Genomic DNA, 19789 nt, shown 5'->3' with positions numbered 1-19789 from the left:
CAGCAGAGAGAAGCCAGCTGAAGAGTCCAGTGTAAGACTACACAGCAACTGACAGTCTGGGTTATAGAATTATTATAGATATATGGGTTATTACGTTTATTACATAGATCGATTTTCATTCAGGCACATTACATTATCATGCAAAATATTCCAAGTGCATTTCAGATACTGCCGTGCATCTACGGTGGTACCCAAGCTCTGTGTGTGTGTGTGTGTGTGTGTGTGTGTGTGTGTGTGTGTGTGTGTGTGTGAGACTCACCAGCACATATGTGGTGTGTGTGGAAGTGGTGTTGAACATGCTGAAGGCCTGTATTTTGATCTGGAGGGAGGGCGGAGCATTGAGGAAGACCCTGCAGGTCTGAGCCTCGGAGGAGGAGCCTTTAGTTGGGTTCTCAATCACACCAGTGGGGGCGAATAACTGGACATCACAGTCTGGGAGAGAGACAACAGACCATTATTACGTCATCCCAGTCTGGGAGAGAGACAACAGACCATCTTTACATCATCACAGTCTGGGAGAAAGACAACAGACCATTATTACATCATCACAATCTGGGAGAGAGACAGAACACATCATCACAGTCTGGGAGAGAGACAGAACAGACCATTATTACATCATCACAGTCTGGGAGAGAGACAGAACAGACCATTATTACATCATCACAGTCTGGGAGAGACACAGAACACATCATCACAGTCTGGGAGAGAGACAGAACAGACCATTATTACATCATCAGAGTCTGGGAGAAAGACAGAATAGACCATTATTACATCATCACAGTCTGGGAGAAAGGCCGAACAGACCATCACTACCAGATATGAAAATCAATAATCAGAGTTTACACTATCTGAAAACAGATATTAATGACAGATATTAGACACCACTTTGAGTTTTCAAGCTTTTACAACTTTTCCTCCTTTCTCTCAAACATCAGCCCCAAGCTGAGCAAAACTTAAGAGACATCTGTGTATTTAAATGTAAAATGGTAATCTTCAAATCCCTACGGAGATGTAAAGTCTTCGTCTAAGGACGTGTTCAGGTCATCAATCAAATAACATTAGCATTGGGCCAGTGCTTTCCCCACTCTCCTGTCTCACCCTCCTGTGTCTCACCCTCCTGTCTCCCCACCTCCTGTGTCTCACTCTCCTGTGTCTCACCCTCCTGTGTCCCACTCTCCTGTGTCTCACCCTGCTGGTGGCTCGTCTTCGGGTTCTTCCTGCTGCTGTAGGTGAGCATCACTCCATTGCCGGGGGTGATACGGCCCTGCCTCACGAGTAGGACGTTGGTGCGTGATGTCAGCTCTTTGCCCACCATCCTCTCGCACTTCCTGATCAGAATGAGCCGGTCGTAGAAGGCCACATACTCCTCTGCAGAAGACCAAGCATCAGATCTCTAGATTATTAGGTACAGTATATATATATTCCTCCATAGGACCGCAAAATACATACATATATATATTAGATCTCTCAGCACCGGTACACAGGACTGCATAATACATATATACATATTCCCCCATAGGACTGCATAATACACACACACACACACACACACACATATATACTCCTACACATGACAGCATATTATATACAGTATACTCCTACAGGTAACACATGACAGGGAGTGTACTCCTATAGACAACACATGACAGGAAGTGTACCGTAATTTCCGGACTATAAGCCGCTACTTTTTTCCCATGCTCTGAACCTCGCGGCTTAAACAATGACGCGGCTAATTTATGGATTATGATACCTGTGACTGTATACGGTTGCTTTGTGTTTACGGTGGCTTTGTGGAGCTAGGATGCTAGCATGGATGCAGCTGCATGGATGCTTAGCTCCACGCGATTTCTCAGTATCTCTCAATAACTTAACTAATGTCAAAATAACCACAGTCTACCGGCGTAGACAGAACACAACTCAAAACACTTTAGAAAATAAAAGTTTACTACAATACAAATCCAGTCTTTTCAAGTTCTTTAGCTCACTGGTTTCAAACTAGCGTCTTTCTTCTATCTCTCTGTCTTCAATCTAACGTTCTAGCTTCTGATTGACTCTTGCAACTGTGCTCTCTTAAAGCAACAGTGCACTTATCTTAACTGGCAAAACTAATAATATGCATCACTATTGTATTACTTTTGATATTCATTTTAGCCTGTGTAAAGTTCATTTCTTTCAATGTACCGGTAGGCACCTGCGGCTTATAGACATGTGCGGCTTATTTATGTTAAAAATAATTATTTTTGAAAAATTCAGTGGGTTATATTCAGGTGCGCTCAATAGTCCGGAAATTACGGTACTCCTACAGGTAACACATGACAGGAAGTGACTTCATAAACACTCACTGGCCTTGCAGTCCAGAGTGCTGGACTCAAATTTAATGTTGATGACTTCATCCAGTGGTCGACCAATAGCAACGATGCATCTCCTCTGAGTTACGTTTCTCAGGTCTATGGTTCCGGATGGTTGGAGAAGAAGCTGTCCACACAGATCTAGAGGAAAGGGGAACATCAGTCAGGACAAAGCAGAAGGGAAATTCGTTCAGTGCTGTGTTTCTCTTTTTAAGTACAGCAAGCGCAAAGCTTTATATTGTATTCCATAATGTTTTTTATGTACAGCAAGCGCAACGCTTTATATAGGTGCATCAGCTGGAAGTGTAGCACAGGTCAACCAGTCAGAGGAGAACAGAGCACCAGTATCATACATGTGTATCATATACGACTCTGCTTTACCCAGAAGACCTTGCGGTGGCAGCCCCCACTCTTCAAACACACACACACCTGAGACTGACATAGTACACACATACAATTGCCTCTGACACACATACATGCCAACTCTGAAAGTAACACCCACTCACTGTTTTGAGAGGGCGGGGTTGGCATTGCCGTGGTGATGGCGGCCTGCGGGGCGGTTGGGCTGATGGAGAGGTGCGTGGGGGTCGGTGATGTCAGAGGCATCAGGTCTGGGTTTGCCTCCTCTTCTGAGTCCTGGCTGGGGACCTGGCCCGTCGTGTGTGTGTGTGTGGGGTGTGTGGGGTGTGTGTGTGTGTGGGTGCCGCAGTCGCCGGCGTTGCAGGCCTGGATGGTGATGGGTTTGGGGATGTGCATGCAGAGCAGGGGGCTGACCGGGTCGGGGTGGGACGGGCCCACACAGGAAACGGGTCGCATCCGGATCCCATAACCACACGGCACCGAGCACTATGGGGGTCAGAGGTCAGAGGTCATGAGTGTGAGCGGTACGGGTCAGAGGAACACGAGCGTGAGCGGTACGGGTCATGAGCAGGTACAAGATTTATCAATCTAAGGCCAGAATTAATGTTGAAAGGAAGAGCAATTAAAATCATTGTAATTACTGGAGGATAATATTTGGCAAAAAAAGCCATGTGTTCGTGTGTGTGTGTGTGTGTGTAAGAGAGAGATAGAGAGAGAAAGGGAGATAGATCGAGATAGAGAGAATGTGTGTGTGTATGTGAGTGTGTGTGTGTGTGTGAGAGAGTGTGTGTGTGTGTTTGTTTGTTTGTTTGAGAGAGAGAGAGAGAGAGAGAGAGAGAGTGTGTGTGTGTGTGTGTGTGTGTGTTGATTACCTTGCTCCACTCACGCATGTCCCATCTGAAGGTGCACAGCTGTACTCTGCAGGGCACGAGGCTGGGGGGCTTCTTCACCTGGGCGCACCTGTCCTCAGGTACGCTCTGCTCCTGCCCCCGCTCAAACTGCACACACGACACACTCCTCTCCAACACACCCAGACCGCAGGACGCAGAGCAAACCCCCCCCGTCAGAACCTTCCATCTGATGAGGACAGGTAGAGACGGACACGGCACAGGTAAAAAAAAAAACTCAAAATCACAGCATTTTAACCACAATTTTGGAGAATTCCCGCAGCAAATTCAATCAAATGAAATTGAGTGTCCGTCGACTCGACTTTGGGTTAATCCGTTATAATAACGTTATAAAAACGTTCTCTTGAAAATCTCTTGTTTAACAGCCTTATGTTGGTGCTGCTGCTTGAGAAGTATGTCATTATTTTGTCACGCTTGGACTTAATGTAGGCCCGGTAGTTCCTGCACCGCAATGGAAACAGAAAGGCAGGAAGGGCCGATTAGGGGGCCGTTCCTGTAGACGCTTGCGCCACCTGGGAAGAGCCCCGCATTCCTGCAATGGAAAGTCGCACTAATGCCGAACTGATTTTAATACAAGAACTTCCATTTCTACACTGGCTGCTTCTAGATAGAAGTCTACAGTACTTAACACTTATACTTATATCCTTATACTTTCTCTACATGTGGAAACTTTTTTGATTGTTTTGAAATCTTGAACAGCAGGCAACACTTTATGGATACATGGTGTTTGCCAGCGTTGATAGGAACTGAAGGATGCGTTGTGTGTACCTGGCAGGACAGGGTTCAGTGTTGCACTCCACCATGTCCACTGGTCTGGGTATGGACAGGCACTCTGCGTCGCTGACCACCTCCTCCCTCTCAGTGCCCTCTGTGCTCCTGGCGCAGTACAGCACCCTACGGGCCATCCCAGCGCCGCACGTCACACTGCACACACCCTCCATGTAGCGCCACCTGCTGGATACAAGCAGCAAGGCCTGAAAAACCTTATGCACACTGTCTACAGGAAAAGAGCAACAATGAACAAAGTGGTCTTAAATACATCTTCAATAGAGTCGCATATCACAATGATACCACCCAATTTGGTGGGAGCTCTTGCTAGCTTTTGTTGCGTCTAAACAAAGACCACGGATCTTTGCCAATCAATGGAGTCGGGATGCCAGCAAATGTCGAATTCTTCAGCAGGGTTTATTGCAATACTTAAATCACAATAAGAGAAGAAATCTAGAAATGTTCCTGACAAAATGACACTCCCACTCCAGCCCTGAATGGCTGACCCTGTAACCAATCAAATCCTGACTTCTAACCTGACACCATCCAATCAGAAAGCTTAGAATGTGTATAATGACCCACCCCTCTACCCGGTGGGCCAAACCCTTTTTTTTACATCGTGTTGTGTATGTATCTGATCCTCAAACTAATGAAATGAATTATCTGACATTCCTTCTGAATCATATTCAAATATCCCACACTTTTATAATTATGAATTTCATAATTCATTTCATGCCTAACTACTGGCATGTTTAGCACACAGCTCTGTGTGAGTGTTCTACAGGAAGTCTGGGTCACTCACACGGGGGGGCAAGGCGTGGGGTTGCAGGGCTCAGTGTGGGGTTCGGGTTTGCTGGAGGGGTCACAGTGGAACTCCGGCACCCCAAACCGTGACTGGTGATCCACACAGGTGTACCACACCTGCAGTGTACCTGAACACACACACACACACACACACACGAACACACACACACACACACACACACAGCTGAGTATATTTACAGTAACACACCGTCAGTGTACCTGAACACACACACACACAGCTGAGTATATTTACAGTAACACACCGGCAGTGTACCTGAACACACACACACACACACACACACAGACACACACACACACACAGCTGAGTATATTTACAGTAACACATCTCTAGTGTACCTGAACACACACACAGCTGAGTATATTTACAGTAACACACCTCATCGCCGCTGTGGGTACATGTGATGATGTGATTGGTGTAGATCTAACTCTTACCGTTCCCACAGCTGCTGGAACAGTGACCAATCACAGGGCTCCATACGTACACAGGGACTGCCTTTGAGCGGGCCAGAACCACTGGAGGAGTCTGATGATCCTGCTGAGCCCAACAGGGAGACAGATAGAGACAGCTGCAGTGGACACATAGAGACAGACAGAGACAGCTGCAGAGGACACATAGAGACACATAGAGACAGAGACAGCTGAGCCCAACAGGGAGACAGATAGAGACACAGACAGCAGAGGCAGCAGAGGACACATAGAGACACAGAGAGACAGCAGAGGCAGGAGAGGACACATAGAGACACACACAGGTGCAGAGGACACTTAGAGTCTGAGGCAGCAGAGGCAGCAGAGGACACATAGACACTGATAGCTGCAGAGGACACAGAGACACTGACAGCTGCAGAGGACACATAGAGACAGTGGCAGCAGTGGACACTTAGAGACAGAGGCAGCAGAGGACACATAGAGACACTGATAGCTGCAGAGGACACAGAGACAGTAGAGACAGCTGCAGAGGACACATAGAGACAGAGGCAACAGAGGACACACGCAGACCAGAGCATAATGACACTGGAGTCATTCACTGACACCCTGCTCACCACCCTTAAGTAACTCTATTTTTAACCCATTTGTCTTGTCTATCTTTGGACCATCTATGGTGTTTGTCCAGGGCAGTCCCTCTGGCTTTGAGCCTCTCACCTTGGCCATGCTCTCCCAGCCGATGGGACACACGTCCACCACACAGGGCACCGAGTCTGGGGGCTGCGGCTCTGGGCACAGACTGGGTTCCACCTCGGACTCCTGGCCCTGCTGGACCTGCACACACGTCACGTTCTGCTGGGCCTCGCCGGGCCCACACACGGCAGAACACACACCCGGGTCAGAGACTTGCCACCTACAACACACACACACACACACACACACACACACACACACACACACACACACACACACACACACACACACACATCTTTATACCAGCAGTAATGTGCCGTATACCTGTATTCTGACCCATAGCTGGTGTGTTCTGAGACATATCTGTAAGGAGTACACCTGTGGTGTGTGTATCTAGCCCCCTGTTCCCTTGCAATGAAACTCTGAGTGTATATGAGTGTATATGAGGTGATGTGCTACCTGGCAGGGCAGGGTTGGGTGGCACAGGTGCCCACTGCCACGGGCACGGAGTCCTGAGGGCACAGAGAGGCTGGCACCTCCACCTGCTCTTGGCCCCGAGTCTGCACACAACTCAGTTCCCGCACCTGCACTCCTCCGCCACAGGAGGCGCTGCAGGGCCCAAACTCACCCTCCTTCCAGCTGACACGCACACACACACACACACACACACACACACACACACACACACACACACACACACACACACACACACACACATACACACATACACACACACACATACAGGGATACACAGATATGAGTGGGCATACATACACACACACACACACACACACACACACACACACAGACACACCAATCATTATGTCAGTGGCTGTCTGACGCTTACCACATAGCTGACAGGGCACAGAGCTTGATTAGCCTCTGAGAATCTAATCTACCAGAGCTCCTGATCCTCTGTATCACACGCCTGCCTGTCTGACAGCAGCAGCTGTTTACTACGTGCAGACAGCTCACAGCGCTAACATTCAAACCCTATTCATGATGGATGAGGGAGAAGAACACAACAACACACACAGCACTCAGCCAGGGCATCAGCTCTCATAATGTCACTGCAAGGCCTTTAAGAAAAGACTCAGTGTGTGGCGGAGTGAAGTCCTTCTACAAAGCGAGCACGTTTTAGCGACCAAGACGTGGAAATGATATCTATTATATAGATTATATATTGTATAAATTATATATATATATATACTGTATATACTCTCATAAGTGTGGCAACTGTGGTATAAGCGTGTTCAGCATTACCATCTCCTTCAGTAAAGAACCTCAGTTGCTACATGTTGTGTCTGCAGAGAACCATAGCTACATGTTCTGTCTGCATAGAACCATAGCTACATGTTCTGTCTGCATAGAACCATAGCTACATGTTCTGTCTGCAGAGAACCAAAGCTACATGTTTTGTCTGCATAGAACCATAGCTACATGTTCTGTCTGAGAGGGACTGCTGCAGGTTCTGCTCATGGCATGTCTCTGTGTGTTGTGGGGCACTTGTGTGGGCACCTCTGAGTCCTATCTATAGACAGCCTGCTGTGTTTGCTGTTCAAGGGGCTTTAAGGGCACCTGGGTGGGCATGCTGGCATGCTGCACTCCCTCTGTACGGTTGGCATCCTGTCAGACGTCTCACAGAAGGCCTCGTCCAGCTGCTCCTGACTGCCCTCCTCCACGCACACAGACACGGCCTGCTGGGTGCCTGCAGGTGAGCGAGGGGTATGACAGTCACAGTAAAACACACACACAGCACATACTGCACTCCTCCTACCTGTCCCACAGGTGACTCCTACCTGTCCCACAGGTGACTGTGCAGGGGCCGGTGACGGCTGACCAGTGGCCCCGAGGTGTGTCCTCCCCAGCACTGTCAGGTATGTAGTACTGGTAGGTGATGCTGGGGTCCGTCTGCTTTCCATACTCCTTGCCATACTTACGATAAACCTGGTCGAAGGAAGGACAACACACCATCTCACTGTGTTTTACTAGATTGCATCATCTTGTAACAAGGAAAAAGGGGCTGGAATTCAACCTATGCGTTTCAGGCAGCTGACAAAAGTGGTTTCTGTGGGAGAGAGCTACTCCCTCTGGTGATTGGGCTTTGGGCTTTGTAACTTTGCAGACCGTTTACATGCACAAAAAGCTACTTGGAAGAGCATAATTGGGCCTTTAAGAAAAGACGCAGTGTGTCATTCTACAAACAAGTCAGTTTTAGCAAATTAACGTAACACACTTGGGTTCAGCATTACCATCTGGGACCTGCATTATTTTCTTCTAATGCCGTGTTGTCCATTATCCCTTCCTTAATGTATATTAACAGTATAAACGGTATGAATGGTATTAATACCTCTGTGATCAAGTGTTTCTTCTTAGTCTGCTCAGTTCATTCAGACACAAACGATATAACCAGTAAAAACACTTTTTTATTTGCACCTAAATGCTCCTAAATACATTTTACAGTTCGCACACATCTATGTATAGTCACAAATGTGAGTGAAACGCTGTATGTGTGTGTGGGTGTGTTTGTGTGTGTGTGTGTGCCCTCACCTGTGTGTGTATGTGTGTGCCCTCACCTGTGTGTGTATGTTTGTATCTGTGTGTGTGTGTGTGTGTGTGTGTACACCTGTATGTGTGTGTGTGTGTGTGTGTGTGTGTGTGTGTGTGTGTGTGTGTGAGTGTGTGTGTGTGTGTGCGTGCGCCCTCACCTGTATGTGTGTGTTTTCCTGCACTGGTCCCGGTAGGGTAATCTCCTCCATGCGGGGCAGGAGGTCTGGCGTGAGGTACAGGTGGTACGTCAGGTGCTCGTCCTCCAGGGGGGAGGGGTAGGTGGTGTTGAGGGCGATATCGCCCCTCCCAGACACCACATACTGGTGCCCCACCAACACAGCTGGCAGGACAGACATGGCACAGACACAGGACAGACACAGAACAGACACAGAACAGACACAGGACAGACACAGGACAGACACAGGACAGATACAGGACAGACACAGGACAGACACAGGACAAACATGGGACAGACACAGGACAGACATGGGACAGACATGGGACAGACACAGGACAGACAAAAGACAGATACAGGACAGACATGGGTCAAACATGGCTCAGACAGAGGACAGATACAGGACAGATACAGGACAGACACATGACAAAAATACACTTTACTCTAGTTCATTTGATTCACTTCTTCACAGACAGGAAGAGTTAGTGAGGGACTATGGCGCTCCTCAGCTACATATGCACAGTATGTGGGAGATATGCAGTGATAGGAGGGTCATGTGTGAGATATGCAGTGATAGGAGGGTCATGTGAGTTACATTCACAATGGTGTTAATGCACAGTGTCTCACCCAGGTGTGTGAAGATTGGTCTGGAGTTGAGGATGCGGACCTGTGTGGCGTTGATGGGCACAGTCAGGAATGTGACGTAATCTAGGACACACACCAGCACGAGGAGGAGACACAGGGGAGGTGAGTGAGTAGTGAGAGAGTGAAGTACAGGTGGAGGAAATGTATTACACAGAGAGAGTTGCAGAGATATAGAAACAGAGAGAGAGGTGAGAGGACATAAGCCTTACCTCTGGTCTCTCCTCCCTCATAAGAGAGAGCGGTGACAGGACATTACCCTTACCTCTGGTCTCTCCTCCCTCATAAGAGAGAGAGGTGAGGTGACAGGTGGACCCATCCCCTCCACACACCCCACACATGTCCTCCACCTTCCCAGAGTGCAACACTCCATCACAGCCAAACTCCTACCAAACAAAACATGTGCTCAGGGTACTACACAGAACATATCCCACCCTCCCTTAGAGTCACACACCATCACTGCCAAACTCTTGCCTTACAGAACACCAGCTCACGGTACAAACTTGACATTGTCCATTTTTCCATAAGTTCACACACAAACTCCATACTAATCAGAACCTCTACACTACTAGCCCACCTGACCATGCCCTTTCACCTGTTCTCCTTCACCTGACCATCCCCTCTCACCTCACACAACCCTTCCAGACAGGCAGTGACAGTCCCTGGATCCACCGCCCAGTCAGCTTCACAGCGCGTCCCATCGATGAACTTTGACCCCCGGCTCACCATGAAGTCCTCCCCCTCAGACCGACACATGAGCTTACACTGCGTATGACCTAAGAGAAGGGGAAATAAGAACCAGGAACCAAGAATTAGGAACCAGGAATTAGGAACCTGGAACCTAGCAATAAACACCAGGAACAACCTAGTGGGTCCTACAGCATTAAGAGAAAAGAAGAATGAGAAATAACATCAAAGCATTCAGTCAAGAGAAGACAGCATCTGTGACGCCCACCTGTGCCCCCCTTCAGGCTTCGCCCTGCCAGTGCACGGGAAGGACGAACCTGAGCCTAAATGCTTTATTGTCTGCACTTGTATTTAGGGTGGGGCTATAAAAGGGTTTCTCTCTCTCTCATTAGGCACTTCTTTTCGGTACTTGTAGGCACTATGTTGATATTCTCTCTCACACGGGCTCTTTGACTTCTTTCTAAATCTGTCCCCCTTTCTATTTCTTCAGCTCTCACTTCCTTATTCATTTACCTAACAAATTGATACATTCATTCACCCATTCATGCACGACATTGAACATTACCTTTTTCATACCCCTATTTTGTTGATTGTTAATATTGGTAATAATAAATTCTTATTATTGAATTTAAACTACCTTGTGTCTTGTCCCTCATTATGTGACGGTAACCTTTAATGAGTCTGCCGTTACACATCTAAAACCATGGCAGAATCACACCAGGAGAAGAGAAGGCTGTTTATGTGTCTGTTCTCCACGTGTCTCATTCTAACTGGCCAAAGTCAAAGCACTGCCTCTAAAGCCTGCTCATCTAGAGAGTGGAGTAGATGTGGACGACAACTCACTCTCAGACGTGTCTTACAGTTCACCTGTGACGTGTCTCACAGCTCACCTGTGACGTGGCCCACAGCAGGGACCCAGGTGTAGTGCAGGGCCTGTCCAGGGGAGAGGTGAAGGGGCTGGTGGTCCGTCTGGGAGCACTGCTGAGCCATGAAGTCCAGCTGGGTAGAGACACACGGCTAACATACAGGAGGGGAGAGGAGAGGAGAGGAGAGGAGGAGAGGAGAGGAGATGAGAGGAGAGGAGGGGGGAGAGGAGAGGAGAGGAGAGGAGAGGAGAGGAGAGGAGAGGAGAGGAGAGGAGGGGGTCGGAGGGGGGAGAGGAGAGGAGAGCAGAGGAGAGGAGAGGGGAGGAGGAGGGAAGGGGGGGGCAGAGGGGTTCGGGGGGGGGGGGCAGAGAGAGGGGGAGAGGAGAAAGGGGGGGTGCAGAAAGGAGAAGAAAGAGAGGTAAGACTGGGACTGTCCAAGGGGGCACTTTCCAAGTAAAGGCAACACATTTTACCACATACATTTAAAAAAGTTACATATTTTCATGAATGTAGAGATACACCCGAACACACGCATACTCACTTGTACAGACACACGCATGCACACACACACACACGCACACACACACGCACACTGGACAGAGGCAATGGTCCAACGGATATATCAGTGACACCAGTCCACTGTAAACATGACCTGTTGACCTGGGCTGTAAACATGACCTTTTGACCTGTACTGTAAATATGGTCTGTGGGATGTTACCTGGCGATGACAAAGTTCAGCTTCAGTGTCCACCCCTTCACACACTCTTCCTCCAAACGCAGGTCTGAGAGGCAGAGGCTTCAGTCACCATCAACAACTCAAGGGCAAATGCACAATGTATGAGTACATTTGTGTGTGTGTGTGTGTGTGTGTGTATGTGTGTGTGTGTGTGTGTGTGAATGTGTGTGTGTGTGTGTGTGTGTGTGTGTATGAGTGTATTAGTGTATTTGTGTGTGTGTGTGTATGACTGTATTTATGTGTGTGTGTGTGTGTGTCTGTGTGTGTGTTTATGAGTGTATTTGTGTGTGTGTGTGTGTGTATGAGTGTATTGTGTATTTGTGTGTGTGTGTGTGTGTGTGTATGACTGTATTTGTGTGTGTGTATGTGTGTGTGTGTGTGTGTGTGTGTGTGTGTGTGTGTGTGTGTGTGTGCATGTGTATGTACGTGTGTGTGTTTGTGTGTGTGCGTGTGTGTCTCAGGTGTGTTGGCCATCCCTCACCTGGGGTTGTTACACTGGCGTTTCCTGAAGGAGACGCCGCCTCCACAGGTGCGAGAGCACGGGGAGAACTGGGGCCAGCTGGACCAGGAGCCGTGCACCACCATGGAGCCGCTCAGGGTGGACGGAGACACACAGCGCCCCTTCAGGCACCACTGAGAACAGCAGGGCACCAGGGTTAAGGAACAGGGACAGGGGACAGGGTTAGTGGACAGGGTTAGTGGACACAGTTAGGGGACTAGGTTAGGGGACAGCAGTGTGTGTGTGGAAGAGACCTGACAGCAGTGTGTGTGTGGAAGATACCGGATGAGAGTGTGTGTGTGTGGAAGAAACCTGATGAGTGTGTGTCAGAGGAGACCTGATGAGAGTGTGTGTGCAGAAGAGACCGGATGACAGTGTGTGTGTGTGTGGAAGAAACCTGATGAGTGTGTGTCAGAGGAGACCTGATGAGAGTGTGTGTGCAGAAGTGACCGGATGAGAGTGTGTGTGCAGAAGAGACCGGATGTGAGTGTGTGTGCGGAGGGAACCTGATGAGTGTGTGTGTGCGGAAGAGACCTGATGAGTGTGTGTGTGCGGAAAAAAACAGATGGGAGTGTTTGTGCGGAGGGCACCTGATGAGTGTGTGTGTGCAGAGGGCACCTGATGAGTGTGTGTGTGCGGAAGAGACCTGATGGGTGTGTGTGTGAGGAAGAGACCTGATGTGTGTGTGTGTGCAGAAGAGACCTGGATGAGTGTGTGTGTGCGGAGGGCACCTGATGAGTGTGTGTGTGCGGAAGAGACCTGATGAGTGTGTGTGTGCGGAAAAGACCTGATGGGAGTGTGTGTGCGGAGGGCACCTGATGAGTGTGTGTGTGCAGAGGGCACCTGATGAGTGTGTGTGTGCGGAGGGCACCTGATGAGTGTGTGTGTGCGGAAGAGACCTGATGAGTGTGTGTGTGCAGAGGGCACCTGATGAGTGTGTGTGTGCGGAGGGCACCTGGTCGGGGGCACACTCTGTGCCATCCAGCAGGGGCACCAGCAGGCGTGTGCAGGACGTCTGGTCTCCGGGCGCCGTGTGGCAGGACAGCACCCGACACGCCGTCTGAGGGGAGGACAGAGACGGTCACGGCAACATTAAATACCGACACAAAAGACAGTCACAGCAACATTAACACATTAACACACGGAGACAGTCACAGGAACATTAACACACGGAGACAGTCACAGGAACATTAACACACAAAGACAGTCACAGGAACATTAACACACAGAGACAGTCACAGCAACATTAAATACCGACACAAGAGACAGTCACAGCAACATTAAATACTGACACACAGAGACAGTCACAGCAACATCAAATACCAACACAAGAGACAGTCACAGCAACATTAACACATTAACACACAGAAATAGTCACAGCAACATTAACACACGGAGACGGTCACAGCAACATTACATTTCCTTTCTAGGTCGTTTTTCTAATTCTTATGTAAAGTAGTATTTATTGTTACACCATGTTTTTTATTGCTCTTAGCTTGACTGTTCTCTCCCTTGTACGTCGCTTTGGACAAAAGCGTCTGCTAAATGACTAAATGTAAAATGTAAATACCAGCGCACAGAGCATGCTGCATCAATGGCCACCGACTCCAGTGATTAGTAAAGTACAGAGCACAAGCACAGACAGGCCACCTGAGCTGCTCACTTCACCTCTCATCAGCTGCACACGTGGGTCTGCTGTTAACCCTAACCCTACAGGCACAGGTGTGCTGTTCTACAGGCACACACAGATGCACACACACACACACACACACACACACACACACACACACACACACACACACACACACACACACACACACACACACACACACACACACACACACACACACACACACACACACACACACACACACACACACACACACACAGAGGTGTTCTACAGGCACGGAACAATGAGACAACATGGAACCAGAGACAGTCATTGGCTAGTGGGTTCTCAACACGTCATTGGCTATCAGGTTCTCACCATGTCATTGGCTGTGAATGTGCAGGCCCTGGCGGAGCGGCCGAAGGCGATCCTGCACTGGTCGTCCACCCCGTAGTACAGACCCGGCTTCCAGTCCTGAAGAGAGCCCCCCATCACCGGCAGGTCTGCCACACAGTCCGCCTTCCCTGCACTGCCAGCAGAGGGCGACACCTGCATTTGCACACACCTAACATCTAAGGGGGTCTTAGTACACTCAAAGCTACCTGTCCATGTTTGTGTAGATTTCATGGCTTCTTGGAGTGGCTGTGCACAGTGTTTGTTTGAGAGTTATAAATAAAGTGAGAGTTATAAATAAAGTGCTAGATGATGTTTTAGTTTGGGCCTACTTAAAGAATATTGATTATCTCTCATTGAGGCTGCCTAGAGAAGCTTGTTCAGTGTTTATTTTGAGACACCAGCTGTTTATTTCTAGTTAGGTGTTTCCTGAGTAGGTGTGTGGTGTTTGTTACGTAAAGCTACATCGTATGTTTCTCAGATGCATGCGTAGTCATTCGTTTATGATACATGGGGACACTGTATCGTACTTGAGACTACCTGAAGAAGATCTGCAGTTGAGTTCTACTACACTGAGACCAGGTGAGGTGAGACTACCTGAAGAAGCTCTGCAGATGAGTTCTCCTGCACTGAGACCAGGTGAGGTGAGACTACCTGAAGAAGCTCTGCAGTTGCGCTCTACTGCACTGAGACCAGGTGAGGTGAGACTACCTGAAGAAGCTCTGCAGTTGAGTTCTACCACACTGAGACCAGGTGAGGTGAGACTACCTGAAGAAGCTCTGCAGGTGAGTTCTACTGCACTGAGACCAGGTGAGGTGAGACTACCTGAAGAAGCTCTGCAGTTGCGCTCTACTGCACTGAGACCAGGTGAGGTCCACGCTGTTATAACCTCCATCAGACGCCATCATGAAGCCACTGCTGCTGCAGGTATTGCCTATCCCATCGTGATTAATGTTAAAGCTAAAACAAACACACAAACAAACAAACATGAAGTTATAATGGTCACTATAATGTAGAATTTAACGTACACCATGTGACATTTTAGAAGATTATAACGCCAGAGATTTCTGATGGAGTGGAGTAAATGGCTCTGAAGCAAGAGTGAGCTAAACCAGTCACACAGATTACAGTGTGTGCCTTCACCTGTGGCCAATGATGTGCTTGGGTTACGCCCAGATTACAGTGTGTGCCTTCACCTGTGGCCAATCTCATACGCTTTGGTTACGCCCAGATTACAGTGTGTGCCTTCACCTGTGGCCAATCTCATACGCTATGGTTACGCCCAGATTACAGTGTGTGCCTTCACCTGTGGCCAATCTCATGCGCTATGGTTACGCCCAGATCAAACCCAGTGTCCTCTGTGATGACACAACTCCATTGGCTGGTGCAGACTCCACCCAACTGTGTCACGCCCCTCACCAGCTTGTTCCCATCGGGTAGAACCAGGTCAAACCTATGACAAGCCAATGACAAGAAGAGGGAAACAAGATGACCTCATAGAGGCAGCGTCATGGAGACTAAGAGACCCAGGTTACTATGGTTACGCAGTGTGTGGTCTCTAACCGCGTGATGTAGAGCAGAAGGTCTGCATGTAGAGGGTCTGTGTCGTTGGCTGGGTTGACCTTATGACTCCACTGACACACACTCCGCAGAGAAGAGGAGATGTTGGTGGTCATCTGGATCTCAGGCTGGAGGAGAGAGAATGAAGATGAGAGAGGTCACACTCTCTTCACACACTCTTCACTCTCTAGAAGACAGCACACAACTGTTACCTGACAGACGATCACACACTCTTGCCAAAGGCTCAGTGAGGATTAACCCACTTTAACCTCAGTGGTACAATCACACTCTAATGTCACGATGATTCTCACACACTTTTTTCATGATGATCACACACTCTTACATCGTAAGGAAAGTCACATACTTTAACCTCATGATAAAATAACCATCTGAGGGGGGATTGGCAGCCTCAGTGAGGTTTCGACGCACTCTTACCTCAGTGAGGTTGGACACACACTCTTACCTAAGTGAGGCTGGACACACACTCTTACCTCAGTGAGGCTGGACACACACGCTTACCTCAGTGAGGCTGGACACACACGCTTACCTCATGAGGTTGGACACACACTCTTACCTCATGAGGCTGGACACACACTCTTACCTCAGTGAGGTAGGACACTCTCTTACCTCAGGCTCAGTGAGGATGATCATGCGGACCAGATGAACTCTTAGATTAGCTCCCAGAGTGGCGTCCCTCAGGAGCTCTGAAGCCTGGGAGAGAGAGAGGAGAGGGGATAGGTGGCACAGTACAGAGAGCCACAACACACACACACACAACATTAACACATATGCATCAGCAGTGATACTCACGATGTTGGTGAGGATGTATCTCTCTGTCACACACACATACACACACACACACACACACACACACACACACACACACACACACACACACACACACACACACACACACACACTCCCACAGCAATGATACTCATGATGTTGAGGTTGGTGAGGATGTAGCGCTCTGTGTCACACACACACACACACACACAGACACACACACACACACACACACACACACACACCCACACACACACACACACACACACACACACACACACACACAGCAGTGATACTCACGATGTTGAGGTTGGTGAGGATGTAGCGCTCTGTGTCCTGACGGTGCACCTGCTGGACATCAGGCCCAACCACCACCAGTAGCTCCAGATGAGACACCTCTGAGCTCAGAGCAGACCGCCGCTGCCTCCTGCTGTCTGGGGGGACAATCAGACACACACTCATACACACATTACTGACACACACAACAGTTACAGCCTTACTGTCCACTGGGGAACCACCAAACACACACTCTTACATACATTACTTACGCACAAACTCATTCACACCTTACAAACACTCTCATTCAGACCATACTTACACACACACTCCTACACACATTACTTACACACACACTCATTCACACCTTACTTACACACAAACAACATTTACAGCATTACTGTCCACTGGGGAACTACCAAACACGTGCTTGAATATACATTTACAGAGTTACAGGGAAACCATCTTTAATCAGGAACTTATGTGTGGTTTAATCAGGAACCTACTTACGATCACTGTAACTGTAGCCTGATGTTCCCTGAACTACGCCCCCTGACCTGGTGGACAAGACCCCAAATCACTACTAGACTACCTTTTCCAGACGCAAACATTTTATTCTTTTTATAAAAGCATGCCAGGATACGTGTTAACTTCAAGGACATCTAAGATTAAATAACTGCATTCACCCATGACACAGGTTTGCCCCTGATTCTCCTGACATTTTCAGGCATAACGTGCTATTCTTCCAATAAAGGGAATATGATTTTTTTGCCTTGGGCGGTGATGGTGATTGGCGCATTCAAATGTTCACTGTCAGAGAAGAATGTGTTGCACGCCTACATCTAAAATTCACACTGAGTACTGAATTAGTCTCTGAACTCCAGTCTGACCCGCGCAGTGTGTACCATGCCTGGCCTTTGCCCCGGCCTGTGTGTGACTCACATCCTGTGTGTGTGGGAAGCGCAGGCCCAGAGGAACGCTGCTGGTGTCCGATTAGGGCTGCATCCGGTGAAGGGTCGGTAGCTGCTCCAGGCCCAGAGGAACGCTGCTGGTGTCCAATTAGGGCTGCTTCCGGTGAAGGGTCGGTAGCTGCTCCAGGCCCAGCAGGCTGCTGCTGATGGTGGACTCCCATGAGGGCCAGGCCGTGTGGAGGCTTGTCAGCTGGTGCCAGGGGGAGGTGCCTCTGAAGCAGTGGCCGGATGTGGATCCTCTTTCCCTCACGCACAATCACACCGTGCTGTAAGCAACAAGGTGTCACAGAGATCAGAGACACATGGCTACCGTCACAGTGATGAGAGAGGCATGGCTATGCCACGGCTGACTCACCATGTACCCCCTGCAGAGGGAGAGGACAGCTCTGGCGTAGGGGGGGCCCAGCACCTCCAGAGTCTCACAGCCCCCCTCCTGGCTCCTCCTCACGGTGCTTACGGTAGAGTTCAGAGCCGTCTCCACCACATTGGGGCCAGACAGGGACCCTTCCCTCTCACTGCGGCCCAGCTGGAGGCTCTCGCTCTGGGTGTGGAGGGAACAGCGTCTGGGCAGCCTGGGCCCGGCCGACACCTCATCCCAAAGACAGTCTGTCCAGAGCAGCTCAAACTCAGGCACTGAGGGGCAGAGAGAGTCTGTCAGTAGGTCATAGGGAGTGTGTAGGTAAGTGTGTGTTTGTGTGATGATAATAAAAAACGCTCTTATAAAGGAGGGTTGTATGACAACCTGAATCAGCAGAAATGGTGCCAAAGTAATATTCAAGGTCTTGGGGGTCCAGAGACTTCAGGAAGCTCTTGAAGACAATCAGAGAGAAAGGATTCATACTCATTTTAATGCATAGGTACTTATTAATTAATTTCCATAGGTCTCATCAGCAGGGCCTACTTTATTTGGATGCTACAATAAAATCACAAACAATCAACTAATCATTTGATGACATTCTTGACAATGAGGAATATAAATTCTCTTAGACTGGGGGTTAAGGTCAGGGAAATTATCATGCTATTAGTTTACATGATGTTAAGTGAGGCTTGTTTGAGGAAAGTTTAAAGTTTGATGAATATTTGGTGAAGAGTTAATAGTTTTCTTGTTGCCTATTCACACAGACCCAGTAAAATCAATTGTGGACTTCATGTGACTCTATGATTTAACATATACAAGTTGTCTGCAGTAGAGAACATAACAGGCCCTGGGTTCTATGAAGCGCTTTGAGACCGTTTTATTGTAGTGGTGCTTTATAAATGAAATTGAATTGAATTGAGTTGAATAAACCAAATATTCCAACTGATTTTTAACTTCACCAGATAAAAGTGACGACTTCCATATGATGCAGGCTGTGCAGCTGATTTCATGCCAAGAAATTGAATAAAACATTTTAAATCAAACTCTCCCAAGGGAACATAAACAGCGGAGAGTTAAGAGGTCAATGCACTTTACAGATGTCCCAACTATTTACAAACTCCAGAGCTTCCCTTCCCTCTGTCCAGAGATTTCCACTTACCGTCTCCCGAGCTGAGGGTCTTGCAGTTTCACCTCTTGGCAGAGACAGTATGATGCCGAGCAGCGCTAGTGCTGCTGTGCCCGCTGCCATGCCCGCTTCCTACACTGGACAACTACAGCCGTCGCAGGAACAGACCCGGGAGCTGGACTGACGGTTTCTAACGGCCCTGGGCCACATGAAGAGATGACACACACACA

General features: G+C 48.6%; 1 protein-coding gene across 3 annotated transcripts in view; it reads right to left on the bottom strand.

The window, feature by feature from the left end:
- adamts13 (ADAM metallopeptidase with thrombospondin type 1 motif, 13) overlaps positions 1 to 19789 on the bottom strand; it is a 20604-nt gene extending 815 nt beyond the window's left edge. Inside the window, exons 1-31 of one of the 3 annotated variants that reach the window (XM_031570920.2) lie at positions 19593 to 19789; positions 18818 to 18884; positions 18431 to 18708; positions 18174 to 18341; positions 18047 to 18107; positions 17129 to 17262; positions 16670 to 16753; positions 16046 to 16170; positions 15789 to 15935; positions 15308 to 15442; positions 14468 to 14618; positions 13436 to 13540; positions 12463 to 12614; positions 11964 to 12027; positions 11270 to 11396; positions 10320 to 10468; positions 9958 to 10078; positions 9678 to 9758; positions 9034 to 9215; positions 8125 to 8272; positions 7904 to 8033; positions 6785 to 6964; positions 6350 to 6545; positions 5642 to 5741; positions 5187 to 5316; positions 4385 to 4570; positions 3581 to 3785; positions 2855 to 3194; positions 2343 to 2489; positions 1189 to 1368; positions 260 to 432 (exon numbers count right to left, since the gene is read on the bottom strand). In XM_031570920.2, coding sequence (XP_031426780.1) covers positions 260 to 432; positions 1189 to 1368; positions 2343 to 2489; positions 2855 to 3194; positions 3581 to 3785; positions 4385 to 4570; positions 5187 to 5316; positions 5642 to 5741; positions 6350 to 6545; positions 6785 to 6964; positions 7904 to 8033; positions 8125 to 8272; positions 9034 to 9215; positions 9678 to 9758; positions 9958 to 10078; positions 10320 to 10468; positions 11270 to 11396; positions 11964 to 12027; positions 12463 to 12614; positions 13436 to 13540; positions 14468 to 14618; positions 15308 to 15442; positions 15789 to 15935; positions 16046 to 16170; positions 16670 to 16753; positions 17129 to 17262; positions 18047 to 18107; positions 18174 to 18341; positions 18431 to 18708; positions 18818 to 18884; positions 19593 to 19682 — 4536 coding nt within the window. In that variant the 5' untranslated portion in view covers positions 19683 to 19789. Of the gene's footprint in view, positions 1 to 259; positions 433 to 1188; positions 1369 to 2342; positions 2490 to 2854; positions 3195 to 3580; positions 3786 to 4384; positions 4571 to 5186; positions 5317 to 5641; positions 5745 to 6349; positions 6546 to 6784; positions 6965 to 7903; positions 8034 to 8124; positions 8273 to 9033; positions 9216 to 9677; positions 9759 to 9957; positions 10079 to 10319; positions 10469 to 11269; positions 11397 to 11963; positions 12028 to 12462; positions 12615 to 13435; positions 13541 to 14467; positions 14619 to 15307; positions 15443 to 15788; positions 15936 to 16045; positions 16171 to 16669; positions 16754 to 17128; positions 17263 to 18046; positions 18108 to 18173; positions 18342 to 18430; positions 18709 to 18817; positions 18885 to 19592 lie in introns of all 3 variants that reach the window. The other 2 variants (XM_031570918.2, XM_031570919.2) reach the window with 2 other exon arrangements.

This window comes from Clupea harengus, chromosome 7 (assembly GCF_900700415.2).
Source record: "Clupea harengus chromosome 7, Ch_v2.0.2, whole genome shotgun sequence".
Taxonomy (NCBI): domain Eukaryota; kingdom Metazoa; phylum Chordata; class Actinopteri; order Clupeiformes; family Clupeidae; genus Clupea; species Clupea harengus.
This window is presented reverse-complemented; position numbering and strand designations above follow the sequence as displayed.